Source organism: Cynocephalus volans, chromosome X (assembly GCF_027409185.1).
Source record: "Cynocephalus volans isolate mCynVol1 chromosome X, mCynVol1.pri, whole genome shotgun sequence".
NCBI classification, from domain to species: domain Eukaryota; kingdom Metazoa; phylum Chordata; class Mammalia; order Dermoptera; family Cynocephalidae; genus Cynocephalus; species Cynocephalus volans.
Genome location: NC_084478.1, coordinates 65,972,559 through 65,987,230, shown reverse-complemented (window position 1 = coordinate 65,987,230; position 14,672 = coordinate 65,972,559). Strand labels below are relative to the sequence as shown.

At 38.7% G+C, this 14,672-nt stretch overlaps 1 protein-coding gene across 1 annotated transcript; it reads left to right on the top strand.

The window, feature by feature from the left end:
* Positions 1-13,453: 13,453 nt before the first annotated feature.
* Positions 13,454-14,417, top strand: FOXR2 (forkhead box R2). Its single transcript, XM_063083076.1, is given in 2 exon segments — positions 13,454-14,337; positions 14,339-14,417. Coding segments are annotated over 2 exon segments (963 nt in total).
* Positions 14,418-14,672: the final 255 nt, after the last annotated feature.

Genomic DNA, 14,672 nt, shown 5'->3' with positions numbered 1-14,672 from the left:
TCACTATACTTTTGATATGCATTTCCCGGATGCTGAGTGATGTTGACCATTTTCTCATATGTCTGTTGGCCATTTGTATATCTTCCTTAGAGAAATGCCTGTTTAGCTCTTTTGCCCATTTTTTAATTGGGTTGCTTGTTTTTTTCTTGTAAAGTTGTTTGAGATCCTTGTATATTCTTGATATTAATCCTTTGTTGGATGTATATTTTGCAAATATTTTCTCCCACTCTGTTGGTTGTCTTTTAACTCTGTTAATTGTTTCTTTTGCTGTGCAGAAGCTCTTTAGTTTGGCATAATCCCACTTGTTTATTTTTCCTTTGGTTGCCCGTGCTTTTGGGGTCGTATTCATGAAGTCTGCATCAAGTCCTTTTTCCTGAAGTGTTTCTCCTATGTTTTCTTTAAGAAGTTTTATTGGTTCAGGATGTATATTTAATTCTATGATCCATTTTGAGTTGAGTTTAGTGTATGGTGAAGGTATGGGTCTAGTATCATTCTCCTGCATATTGATATCCAGTTCTCCCAGCATCATTTGCTAAAGAGGCAGTCTCTTCCCCAGTGTATAGGCTTGGTGCCTTTGTCAAAGATCAGATGGCTGTAGGTGTGTGGGTTGAATTCTGGCTTCTCTATTCTATTCCATTGATCAGTGTGTCTGTTTTTATGCCAGTACCATACTGTTTTGGTTATTATAGCTTTGTAGTATAGTTTAAAGTCAGGTAGTGTTATGCCTCCAGCTTTATTTTTTTTGCTCAGTGTTACTTTGGCTGTGCATGGTCTTTTGTTATTCCATATGAATGTCTGGATAGTTCTTTCCATTTCTGAGAAAAATGTCATTGGAATTTTGATGGGGATTGCATTGAATTTGTATATCACTTTGGGTAGTATGGACATTTTCACTATGTTTATTCTTCCAATCCAAGAGCATGGGATATCTTTCCATCTTCTTGTATCCTCTCTAATTTCTCTCAGCAGTGGTTTGTAGTTCTCATTATAGAGACTTTTCACATCCTTGGTTAACTCAATTCCTAAGTATTTTAATTTTTTGGTGGCTATTGTGAATGGGCAGGCTTTCTTGATTTCTCTTTCTGCAAGTTCACTATTGGAGAATAGAAATGCTACTGATTTTTGTGTGTTGATTTTGTATCCTGCTACTGTGCTGAAATCATTTATCAACTCCAGGAGATTGTTTGAAGAGGGTTTAGGCAGTTTGATATATAGGATCATGTCATCTGCAAACAGGGACAGTTTGACTTCTTCTTTTCCAATCTGGATGCCCTTTATTTCCTTCTCTTCTCTAATTACTCTGGCTAGTACTTCCAACAGTATGTTGAATAGGAGTGGTGAGAGTGGGCATCCTTGTCTAGTTCCTGTTCTTAAAGGAAAAGCTGGCTTTTCCCCATTCAGGATGATATTGGCAGTGGGTTTATCATATATGGCTTTAATTATGTTGAGATACTTTCCATCTATACCTAACTTATAGAGCGTCTTTGTCATGAATGAGTGTTGAATTTTATCAAATGCTTTTTCAGCATATATAGAGATGATCATATGGTCCTTGTGTTTGATTTTATTAATATGGTGTATCACATTTATTGATTTGCGTATGTTGAACCAACCTTGCATCACTTGGATGAATCCCACTTGATCGTGGTGAGTAATTTGACGTATGTGTTGCTGTATTCTGTTTGCTAGTATTTTAGTGAGGATTTTTGCATCTATATTCATCAAGGATATCAGCCTGTCGTTTTCTTTTTTGGTTATATCTTTACCTGGTTTTGGTATCAGGATGATGTTTGGATCATAGAATGAGTTTGGGAGATTTGCATCTGTTTCAATCTTTTGGAATAGTTTGTAAAGAATTGGTGTCAATTCATCTTTCAATGTGGTAAAATTCTGCTGTGAATCCATCTGGTCCTGGACTTTTCTTTGTTGGGAGCCTTCTGATAACAGTTTCAATCTCCTTTATTGTTATTGTTCTGTTCAGATTTTCTTCGTCATCATGGCTCAGTTTGGGGAGCTTGTGTGTGTACAGAAATTTATCCATTTCTTCCAGATTTTCAAATTTGTTGGCGTATAGTTGTTTATAGTATTCTTGAATGATTCCTTGTATTTCAGATGAATCAGTTGTAATATCACCTTTTTCATTTCTAATTTTTGTTATTTGAATCTTCTCTCTTCTTTTTTTTTGTTAGCCATGCTAATGGTTTCTCAATTTTGTTTATCTTTTCAAAAAACCAACTTTTGATTCATTGATCTTTTGTATTGTTTTTTGGGTTTCAATTTCATTCAGTTCTGCTCTGATCTTAATGATTTCTTTCCGTCTGCTAACTTTAGGTTTGGATTGTTCTTGTTTTTCTAGTTCTTTAAGGTGAAGTGTTAGGTTGTTCACTTGCCATCTTTCCATTCTTCTCAGGTGAGCATTTAATGCAATAAATATTCCCCTTAATACTGCTTTTGCAGTATCCCACAGGTTTTGGTATGATATATCATTATTTTCAATAAATTTTTTGATTTCCTGCTAGATTTCTTCTTGGACCCATATGTCATTAGGTAGAATGCAGTTTAATTTCCATGTGTTTGTGTAGTTTCCAGAATTTTGTTTGTTATTGATTTCTAATATTATTCCATTGTGGTCTGAGAAAATACATGGGATAATTCCAATTCTTTTTAAATTTGTTGAGACTTGATTTGTGACCTAATATGTTATCTATACTAGAGAATGATCATGTGCTGATGAGAAGAATGAATATTCTGAGGGTGTTGGATGGAATGTTCTATAGATATCTGCCAAGTCCAATTGGTGTAGATTATTGTTTAGATCTTGTGTTTCTCTACTGATTTTTTGCCTAGATGATCCATCCAATATTGACAGTGGGGTGTTCAGGTTCCCTGCTATTATGGTATTAGTGTCTTTTTCCTTCTTTCGGTCTAATAGAGTTTGTTTTATAAATCTGGCTGCTCCAACATTGGGTGCGTACATATTTATGATTGTTATGTCTTCTTGATGGATCAGTCCTTTTATCATTATGTAGTGTCCCTCATTGTCTCTTTTTATGGTTTTTAGTTTAAAGTCTATTTTATCAGATATAAGAAAGCTACTCCAGCTCGTTTTTCTTTTCTGTTTGCATGGTAAATCTTTTTCCATCCTTTCACTCTTAGTCTATTTGAGTCTTTATGGGTGAGGTGGGTCTCTTGAAGGCACCATATAGTTGGGTCCTCCTTTTTAATCCAGGCAGCCAGTCTGTGTCTTTGATTGGGGAATTTAAGCCTTTTACATTAAGAGTTTTTATTGAAAAGTATTGATTAATTCCTAGCATTTTATTGATTATTGTTTAGTTGTCTTAGGTGCCTTTTGTGATTTACTGTTTGTTTTCTGTGTTTGTTGGTTCCTTCGGTTGTAGATAGCCTTTTTGTTTGTTTGTTTTCTCTTCAGGAATGCCATTTTTATTATACTAGTGTGTATTGATTTTTCTTGGGTTTTTATGGCAGTGGTAGTTATTTTTCAGGAACCAAACCCAGTACTCCCTTGAGAATTTCTTGTAAGGGTGGTCGTGTGGTGGTGAACTCCCACAGTTTTTGTTTGTCTGAAAAATATTCTATTTGCCCTTCATTTCGGAAGGATAGCCTTGTAGGGTAGAGTATTCTTGGCTGACAATCTCTGTCTTTTAATATTTTGAATATATCATCCCATTCCTTTCTGGCTTTTAGGATTTGTGATGAAATGTCTGATGTTAGCCTGATTGGGGCTCCCTTATAGGTGATTTGACGCTTCTCTCTTGCAGCTTTTAAGATTCTCTCTTTGTCTTTGAGTATTGCTAATGTGACTATAACATGTCTTGGGTTGAATACGTTTGGAGATCGTTGAGCTTCCTGGTTATGAAGATCTGTGATTTTTCCTATACCTGGGAAATTTTCTGCCACTATTTTGTTGAATATGTTTTCAATGCAATCTCTTTTTCCCTCCCCTTCTGGAATACCCATGACTCGGATATTTGAGCGCTTGAGGTTGTCTGATATTTCTCTCAGATTTTCTTCAATGCCTTTGATTCTTTTTTCTTTCTTTCTTTTTTTTTTTTTTTGTCTGCTTGTGTTATTTGAAACAGCCCATCTTCAAGTTCAGAGGTTCTCTCTTCAACTTCCACAAGCCTGCTGGTTAAACTCTCCATTGTGTTTTTTATTTCACTAAATAACCTTCAGTTCAGCAAGTTCTGCTACATTTTTTTTCAGGACATTGATTTCCTTGTACATTTCCTCTTTCAGGTCCTGTATGCCTTTCCTCATTTCATCATGATGTCTACCTGAGTTTTCTTGTATCTCATTCAGTTTCCTTAGAATTACCACTCGAAATTCCTTGTCAGTCATTTCAAGGGCTTCTTGTTCTATAGGATCTCGAGCTTGAGAGTTACTATCCTTTGGTGGTGTACTTTCTTGATTTTTTGTATTTCTGGTATCTTTTTTTTTTTGATGTTTATTCATTGTGGCAGGGGGTTTCACAGTCCACAGGTTTGACACTATTGACTGACTAAGATGTTGCTGTGGTTGCCAATTTGGTATGGCTACCTCAGTGACTGCTCAGTTGGCCACTACTGTCTTGCATGTGTGGTTGCCTTGGGTCTTGGTCCTCTCCGGGGAGCCACCTCTCTCATCACTTTGGACTCTGCTGGGCTGCTCAATCATGGGGCGGTACCACAGGGTGTGTGGTCTCTGCTGAGCTTCCACCTCCCGTGCTGGACTTCTCCCTGTTCCGTGTGCTCTGGCCCAGGCTGCTGGGATGCGCCGAGGCACCACAGAGTGTGTGGTCTCTTCAGAGCTTCCCCTTCCCCTGCCGGATGTCTCCCTGCTCTGTGCACGCTAGACCGGGCTTGGGATGGAGCCGAGTGGCGGGGGTGAAGCCTACCTGCTGCTGGATCGGGCGGCCGTGGTCCCCCCACAGGGTGTGTGGACTCTACGGAGCTTCCATCTCCCTTGCTGGACGTGTCTATGCTCCCTACGCATTGGGCTGGGCTGCTGGATGGCGTGGCAGCAGTGTGGTCCCCATAGAGTTCCCACCTCCCCTGCCAGATGTCTCCCTTCTCGAGCGCAGTAGGCCGGGTTGAGAATGGCGCCAGGTGCCTGCGGTGAAGCCTACCCGCTGGATCACACAGTGGCGGCCCCACAGGGTGTGTGGTTTCTGTGGAGCCTCCGCCTCCCTTGCCAGACGTCTCCCCACTCTGTGCACACTGGGCTGGGCTGGGAATGGAGCTGGGTGCCTGTGGTGAAGCTTACCTGCTGGATCTCGCAGTGGCGGCCCCACAGGGTGTGTGGTTTCTGCAGAGCCTCCCCCTCCCTTGCCGGATGTCTCCCCACTCTGTGCACTGGGCTGGGCTGGGAATGGAGCTGGGTGGCAGCGGTGAAGCCTATCTGCCGGATCATGCGATGGCAGCCCTGCAGGGCTTATGGTCTCTGTGGAGCTTCTGCCTCCCCCGCTGGATGTCTCCTCATTCCATATGCACTTGATGTTATGTTTTTATAGTTTAAATCGGTTGATTTGTGGGAGAGAGTGATGCTAGGGACCGTCTATTCCACCATGGTTTTGGAAGCTGGGCATTCCAAAGTCCGGGGAACACCTCTGGTGAAGGTCTTGAAGGTGGTGACAGTGATGCAGGTTATCACGTGGCAGAATGGCAGAGCAGAGAGAGCAAGGAGAAAACTTAGTAAGGCATAGCAGAGATAAGAAGGATGGGTGGAAGGGGAGAGGGAGGGGGGAGGGAGGAATCGGTAAAGGGACATGAAAATCAACTACATTGTATATTGATAAAATAAAATTAAAAAAATAAAGAAGGTGAATAAAATGGCAATCACTTATTCCAATAGACTACTGTAGTTTGCTACATACACAGCTATTTCAAACATAACATGTCTAAAATTAAACTCTGTCATTCTTGGGCCGACCCCGTGGCGTACTCGGGAGGGTGTGGCACTGGGAGCGCAGCAGCGCTTTCGCTGCGGGTTCGGATCCTATATATGAATGGTTGGTGCGCTCACTGGCTGAGCGCGGTGTGCTGGTCACAAAAAAAAAAAAAAAAAAAAAAAGACAAAAAAAAAAAAAAACCCTCTGTCATTCTTGGTACAGGTGAGAACAGTAAGGAGGTCTCCAAGAAATTGAAAAGTCAATCTGATTGTCAGAGAGAAGATAATGAAAAAGTTTTTAAAATAATAAACTCTTTCATGGATTCTTTGATGGGCCATAAATTTTGTATATGGAGAAAAATACTGGCTACTATTTCTGTTTTGTTTACTACTCAGTTTTATTAAGAAGTTCAAACTTTTAAAATAGTTAAAATTTTTTTAAAGTTTTATTTTTGAATTGATTATATGTATTTGTGGGGTACAGAATCGAATATCAGTACATGTATACAATATGTGGTGATCAAATCAGAGTAATTAGTATACTCATGTTTACAAAACATAATCAATATTTGTGATGCTTAACTAGTTTCTTGCCAACCCCCATTGCTTCCCCACCTCTAATAGCCACAGTTCTGTTCTCTGTTTTTTTGAAAGTTTCATGTATTATTGTGATTCTTTCTTTATTCTTTCTTTCTTTCCTTTTCTTTATTTCAGCTCCAATTCATTAGTGAGGATATGCAGTATTTCTCTTTCTGTGCCTGGATTATTTCACTTAACAAAATTATTTCTAAGTTCATTCTTGTTGCCGCAAATGGCAGAATTTCATTATTTTTTATGGCAGAGTAGTATTGAGTATATATACCACATTTTCCTTATCCAGTCATCTGCCAGTGGACATTTAGGTTGATTCCAACTCTTGGCTATTGTAAATAGAGCTGCAATAAACATGGGAGTGCAGATATTCCTTCGACATGATGATTTCCATTCCTTTGGGTATACACCTACCAATGGGATTGCTGGGTTCTATGCAATTCTATCTGTAGTTGTTTGAGTAACCTCCAAACTGTTTTCCGTAATGGCTGCACTAATTTTAAGTCCTACCAACAGTGTTGGAGAGTTCTCCCTTTCTCCACATCCTCGCCAGCATTTGTTATTCTCTGTCTTTTTGGCAGTAGCAGTCTAACTGGGGTGAGATGATATCTCAGTGTGGTTTTGATTTGCATTTCCCTGATGCTGAGTGATATTGAGCATTACTATGCCATGCCATGAAAGAGGAGACATTTTTGTTATTTGGGTTTTCTGTCTCCTTTTTTTCAGTTAGCTTTACTAATAGACTAACCATTAGCAAGGCTAACTAAAAAAAAGAAGAGAGAAGACCCAAATAACAAAAATCAGAAATGAAAGAGGATACATCACAACTGATACCATAGAAATACAAAGAATCATTAGAGACTATCACAAACAACTATACACCAACAAATGTGAAAACGTGCACAAAATGGATAAATTTCTGGACACATAAAAATTAACAAGACTGAACCAAGAAGACATAGAAAACCTGAACTCACTAATAAAAAGCAGTGAGATTGAAGCAGTAATCAGTAGTCTTCCAACAAAGAAAAGCCAAGGACCATATGGCTTTACTGCTGATTTCTACCAAACCTTTAAAGACAAATTAATAACAATTCTCCTCAAACTATTCCAGAAAATTGAAACAGAAGCCATTCTCCCAAACTCATTCTATGTGGCCAGCATCACCCTGATACAAAAACCAAAGACACAACAGAAAAAGAAAACTACAGGCAAATAACTTTGTTGAACATAGACACAAAAATCCTCAACAAAATAATAGCAATCAGAATACAGCAACACATCAAAAAAAGTATAGACCATGACCAAGTGGTATTCATATCCGAGATGCAAAGATGGTTCAACATATGCAAGTCAATAAATGTAGTATGAGGCCTGCCCACACCCAAGCCCTGGAGGGGTCTGCCCACCCATCAAACAGGTGCCCAGGTGAGTGCTGGTCCCACACCCTGAGCCCGATGCAGTGGCATACCTGCTCACATCTGAGCCCCAGAGAGGCAATCAAAGAGGAACTGAAGTAGCCCACTGCACACTCAACTGCACTGATACAAGAAGAGTCACCAGCAGAGCCTACAAATAGAGGAGGAAGTCTTTGCCCTCATAAGAGACTCCTGAGTAGTAGAAGAAACAAGTGTCCTACCAGATGACCAAACATCAACCCAAAAAATACTACAACTACAAATAAACAAGAACATATGACATCACCGAAGGAATATGGTAATTCTCAAGTACCAGACCCCACAGAGCAAGAATACCCTTGAGATGTCTAAAAAGGAATTCTGAGCACTTATCTTAAGCAAACTCAAAGTGATGAGAAGAACCAATTACAGAACATAATGAAACAAGAAAAAACTATCCAGAATATGAAGGAGAAATTTACAAAGAGATTAATACCTTATAAGAGAATGCAACAGAACTCCTAGAATTGAAGGATTCACTTAATGAAATTAAAAAGAGAACCAAAAGCTTGAGCAGCAGGCTAGAGCAAGCAGAAGAAGGAATTTCAGACGTTGAAGATGGTCTTTTTGACATAACCAGGCAGGCACAAAAAAAGAAAAAAGAATTTTTTTTTTAAATGAAGAAAATTTAGGAGAGCTAGCAGACAACCTTAAGTGCTCAAACATCTGAATCATTTGTATTCCAGAAGAGGAGGAGAAAAGAAAAGGCATGGATAACGTATTCAATGAAATAATAACAGAAAACTTCCCAGGCATTGGGAAAGATGCAGACCTTCAGATCCAGGAAGCCCAAAGATCCCCAAACAGGGTCAGTCCAAAAAGATCCTTTCCAAGACATATTATAGCCAAACTGGCATAACTCAAACACAAAGAGAGAATTCTAAAAGCAGAAATATAAAAGCATCAAGTCACCTGTAAGAGAGCCTCTGTCTGACTAACAACAGATTTCTTAACTGAAGCCTACAGGCTAGAAGAACAAGGGATGATATATTCAAAGGCTAAAAGAAAAAAATTTCCGTCCAAGAATTCTATACCCAACATTGTATTTCCCAGGCAAACAAAAATTATGGGAGTTCACTACCACACAACCAGCCCTGCAAGAAATTCTCAAAGGAGTCCTGCATCTGGGATGTGAAAAATGATAATCACTATCATGGATTTACAAGAAAGAGCAAAACCCACTATTGAAACCAAAATGCTAACAAGAAAGAGAAAGAAGCTAAATCTTGTCACCTCAAAAATCCAACTAACATTGAAGACAAAATGTAAAAGGGGAAGAAAGGAACAAATAATATTTAAAACATCTGAACAAAAAGCAATATAATGACAGGACTAAAGCAGTATTTATCAATACCAATCCTAAATGTAAATGGATTAAACTCTCCATTCAAAAAACACACACTGACTGATTGGATTAAGAACCTAGACCCAACTGCATGTTGTCTTCAAGAAACCCACATCAATTATAAAGACACACCACAGACTAAAATTAAAGGGATGGGAAAAAATGTACCATGCAAATAGAATCCAAAAATGAGCAGGAGTAGCTATTCTTACCCAGATAAAATAGACTTTAAACCAAAACCATAAAAACTAATAAAGGAGGCTGTTATATAATGATAAAGGGATCTATTCAGTTAGAAGACATAGCAATCATAAATATGTATACACCCAACACTGGAGCACCCACATATGTAAAGCAAATACTCTTAGACCTAAAGAAAGAAATAGACTCTAATACTTTAATAGTGGGTGACCTGAGCACCCATGTCTCAGCATGGAACAGATCTTCCAGACAACAAATCAACAGAGAAACACAGGATTTAAAATACATCTTAGAACCATCGGACCTGGCAGACATCTATAGAGCATTTCATCCAACAACTATAGAATACACATTGTTCTCATCGGCACGTAGCATGTTCTCCAGGATAGATCACATGTTAGTTCACAAATCAAGTCTCAATAAATTTTAAAAACTTGAAATCATTTCAAGTATCTTTTCAGACCACAGTGGATTAAAACTGGAAATCAATAACAAGCAAAATTCTGTGAACTACTCAAGTGCATGGAAACTAAACAGACTCCTGAATGACCTATGGGTCCACAAAGAAATTAAACAGGAAATCAAAAACTTTCTTCAGCCTAATGAAAATAAAGATACATCATACCAAAACCTGTGGGACATTGGAAAAGCAGTACTAAGAGGGAAGTTTATTGCAATAAATGGTTACATCAAAGGAATGGAAACACTTCAAATAAATGACCTAATACGATGTCTCAACGAGTTAGAAAAACAAGGTCAATCCAAATCTAAAAGTAGTAGACTGAAAGAAATAATTAGGATTAGAGAAGAACTAAATGGAATAGATACCCGAAAAAATGATACAAAAGATCAATGAAACAAAAATTGGTTTTTTGAGAAGATAAATAAAATAGACAAAGCATTAGCTAGTTTAACAAAAAAAAAAAAAAAAGAAAGAAAGAAGACCCAAATAACAAAAATCAGAAATGAAAAGGGAAACATTACAACTTATACCACAGAAATATGAAGAATCATTAGAGATTATTATAGACAACTATATGCCAACAAATATGAAAGCCTGGAAGAAGTGGATAAATTCTGGACACATACAAATTACCGATAATGAGCCAAGAAGAAATATAAAACCTGAGTAGACCAATAACAAGCAATGTGGTTAAAGCAATAATCAGCAATCACCAACAAAGAAAAGCCCAGGACAGAATGGCTTTACAGATGAATTCTGTCAAAACTTTAAAGAAGATTTAATACTAGTTTTCTTCAAACTTTTCCAAAAGAATTGGAACAGAAGCCACTCTCCAAAACTCATTCTATGAGGCTAGCATCACCCTGATACCAAAGCAAAAGAGAGATGCAACAAAAAAATAAAATTACAGACCAATATCCTTGCTGAACATAGGTGCAAAAATCCTCAACAAAATATTAGCAATCAGAGGACAGCAACACATCAAAAAAATTGTACACCATGATAAAGTGGGATTCATCCCAGGGATGCAAGAATGGTTGAACATATGCAAGTCAATAAATGTGATACACCACATAACCAAATTGAGGACAGAAACCATGTGATTATCTCAGTAGATGCAGAAAAAGCATTTGATGAAATTCAACATCCCTTCATGATAAAGACTCTAGCAAATTAGGTGTAGAAGGAAAGCATCTCAACACAATAAAACCCACTGCCAGTGTCATCCTGAATTGGGAAAAGCTGAAAGGACAGGAACAAGACAAGGATGCCCACTCTTACTACTCCCATTTCATGTAGTATTGGAAGTACAAGCCAGAGAAATCAGGCAAGCGAAAGAAATAAAGGGCATCCAGATTGGAAAAGATGGAGTCAAACTGTCCCTGTTGGCAGATGACATGATCCTATATACAGAAAAGTTTTAAATAAAAATTTTAAACCTTATTTGCATTGACCATTTAAACATTGTTTATCAATATGATTAATTAAATTTTCTAAAAAAAATTCTAAAAGCTTTAAACTGCAATTACAAATTTGACATGGCTTTTTAAAAAAACATTTCAAATAGCTTGAATAACATGAAATCAACACAAATACAATGATTAAAAATATATGCATGCACTTACGATCAAGCCTGTTCTAAAACATGAACTCCATGGGTTTAGTTTATTTCCTCTTTATTTCTGCCCTTGCATTTTTCTTTCCTTCGGTTAATGTCACACTTATTTTTATATGTTCCCAGGGTCCCAGGAATTGCACTACTTTTACATTTTCTTAGGGTTTCAATAATTTTACCCAACTGAGAGGAAAAGAGAAATACCAACTCTGACATGCCGAGGTAACAGAATATATGTTATCAAATAATTGATTCTTGGGGGGTCATAGGACATGGTTGGGTAGTTCAGAGTTTTAACCACAAGGTATTGGCTGAAATCCTTTTAGTAAAAGGGTTTTTACCTCATGGTACTTCTAATTTCCTGTCTTTCACACAGAGGTTGTTTTGTTTGTTTGTGTGTTTTTCTCTTTCTTTCTCTTTCTTTCTTTCTTTCTTTCTTTCTTTCTTTCTTTCTTTCTTTCTTTCTTTCTTTCTTTCTTTCTTTCTTTCTTTCTTTCTTTCTTTCTTTCTTTCTTTCTTTCTTTCTTTCTTTCTTTCTTTCTTTCTTTCTTTCTTTCTTTCTTTCTTTCTTTCTTTCTTGTGACTTGCTTCTAACAAATATGAAGCATTGTTTAATTTATGCATGTTTGGTTAGTACCCATTGTCCTGCCTTTTTGCTATATTTATTTGGTCTGTTAGCATTATTCAGGTTTATGTCCTTATTTGTATTTTGTTATAATTAGTAGGACTTCCTAGAGGATTCATTTCCTAGAACATAAGGGATTGAGTCTTCTTAGGAGTTCTCTTCTTTAAATTATATTGTTAATCAACATGCAACACCCTATTGGACATATTTCTACCTGATTATTATGTGTGACCATCAGTGCTAATCTGTTTTACCAGATTAAATGAAACCTTCCCGTTTTGTTTTTGTTACAAATGTCCTTGTTATGAACTAACTGGAAAAGAAGCTCTGGGGCTTTTAGGACCTTGCATTACATGGTTAATCTTTGGTCTTACTGTCTTCACAATATAGTTCAGAACTCATTCCCTGAGAAGGTGACCTGGAGGGAGGGAAGCCAGCTGCTTCCCAGAGCAGGATTGAAAATAACAACAAGATTGGGTTCTAGCATCGGTTTGAGACTAATGGAGGCCATCTTCTGATAGTTACCATCTTTCTCTTAAACTCAGGTTGCAAATATCGCTACCTGCTTTATATAGTATATTCAATGCGATCAAGTGGCAATGGGTATAGTGAAAGGATAAGACCTGGGCTGTGGATCTAGCTCTCCTACTTACTTAGGTAGTGTAGTCTTAAATATTCTGTAGATCTCAGTTTCCATGTTTGTGACATGGAATTAATAATATCTACTATGTTTCTTGCAGTGCTATCATGAAAATCAGTTGAGATCATCTATGTGAAAGCACTTGAGAGAAGTACAAAGGCACTTTAAAATGAAATAATTTTTTAAGCCATTTAAGGACAACTCAGAAATATAATGTGATCTGTACATTTATTTGTTCTCCTTCATTAAATGAACCCAGCAAGAGTTGAAAGATATGCCAGATAATCACCTGTTATGCAAGTCATGTTTGTTTGTACGTAATTCAAAGTTTGTAGGTCCTCACATGGGAACTTCCTGCTTCCAATGAAAGGTCAGGAATTCCACCTTTTTTTCCTGCTGAAAATATTTTTAGTTACTTTTCTTTTTTGAGCTTTGTTCCAGAAGCCTGAATTTTCTCCAAGTCTGACCACTAATCAGTAAGGCATTGGTGGCCCTTTTTCCAATTCTTCTACTTGGTATCCTGATAAGCTCCCTAGATGAGATATACTATATCAGAAACAGTGCCCCAGCAAAAGCTTTGAGAATTGCCTGAGATACCTCTGTCCTCTTGGACGTCTCCCTCCACCAAAGATGGACCTAAAACTAAAAAATCATGAGTTCTGGTAGAGCCTCCATGGTCAAGTCACAGGGATGCTGGTCTGGGACATGGAGATTGAGTTCTTCCTGCCTTGCAGCACAGACCAGCGCCCCTGAGCTGAGCAGAGCCTTGCCAGATACAGACTCTGAGTAAGGAAGCCTTCAAAGGTGCCACAGGAAAGGAGACCCAGTCCTGATAAAGATGGTCCTCACTCTGAACCCAACCTGTGGGTGTGGGTGAATCCCAACATTGTGTGCCCCTTCAGGAGCCAAGCATTCTCAAAGCCCAGGGGACAAAAAAAAAAAAAAAAGGATTTCACAAGCATGCCTTCTTTCCCTTATCCATCCCCAAAGGATGAAGACTGCTCAGAGGCTGCAGTTGTGGAGTGCCTGCCATCTTCCTTCAGTAAGCAGTCTCCTCCACAGAAGCACTTCACGTCTTCCCCTAGTGACTGGGAGCTCACAGAGGAGGAGGCTGAGGAACAAGAGGACAGCTCTTCTGTGTCCCTCCAGCCACATAACAAAAGGGAGTGCTTTCAGAGCCAAAAGCTGTGGCAAGCCAAGAGCCAGGAGAGGAGGTCCTAGCCATGCCCCACCCCCAACAATTACAGCCACCTAATGGCCCCAGCATTAAGAAACAGCCCCCCCACCCCCACCCTCCATGGCCTCAGTGTGCGAGGGATCTACAGTTTCACCGGACAGAATTTCCCCTTTTTCCGGACAGCTCCAGATGGCTGGAAAAACACCATTCACCACAACTTCTGCTTTCTGGGCAACTTCAAGAAGGCTCCAGTCATCCTTCAGGATGGGGCCAGTGCAAGACCTTGCTCTTGCCTCTGGAGGCTCACTAAAGTACACTGCCGTTTTCAGAAGGAGACTCTTAGCCTCTGCATGGAATGAGAGCATCCAAAAATGCATGAGCCAGCCAGATATGATGACCTCCCTTTTTGACCTTTGAACTACCACTGCTCCCTTTCTGGAACACTACCCTCCTTACTGTGGCTACTCATTTCCTGACTGACCTTCATTAATCCCTGAGCCTACTCTGCCTGGTTGGTGCCAAGCCTGTCTTTATCTACTGTTACAAACATGGTGTTAAATAAAGTAAGAGGTGGGAACAGAGGAGGCAGAGCTTAAATCCAGGTGGTGAATCATGGTAAGTTGCATGAGGATGGTGGCAGTTGTTCTGCATTTTGAGCAGAGGCAGGAAATC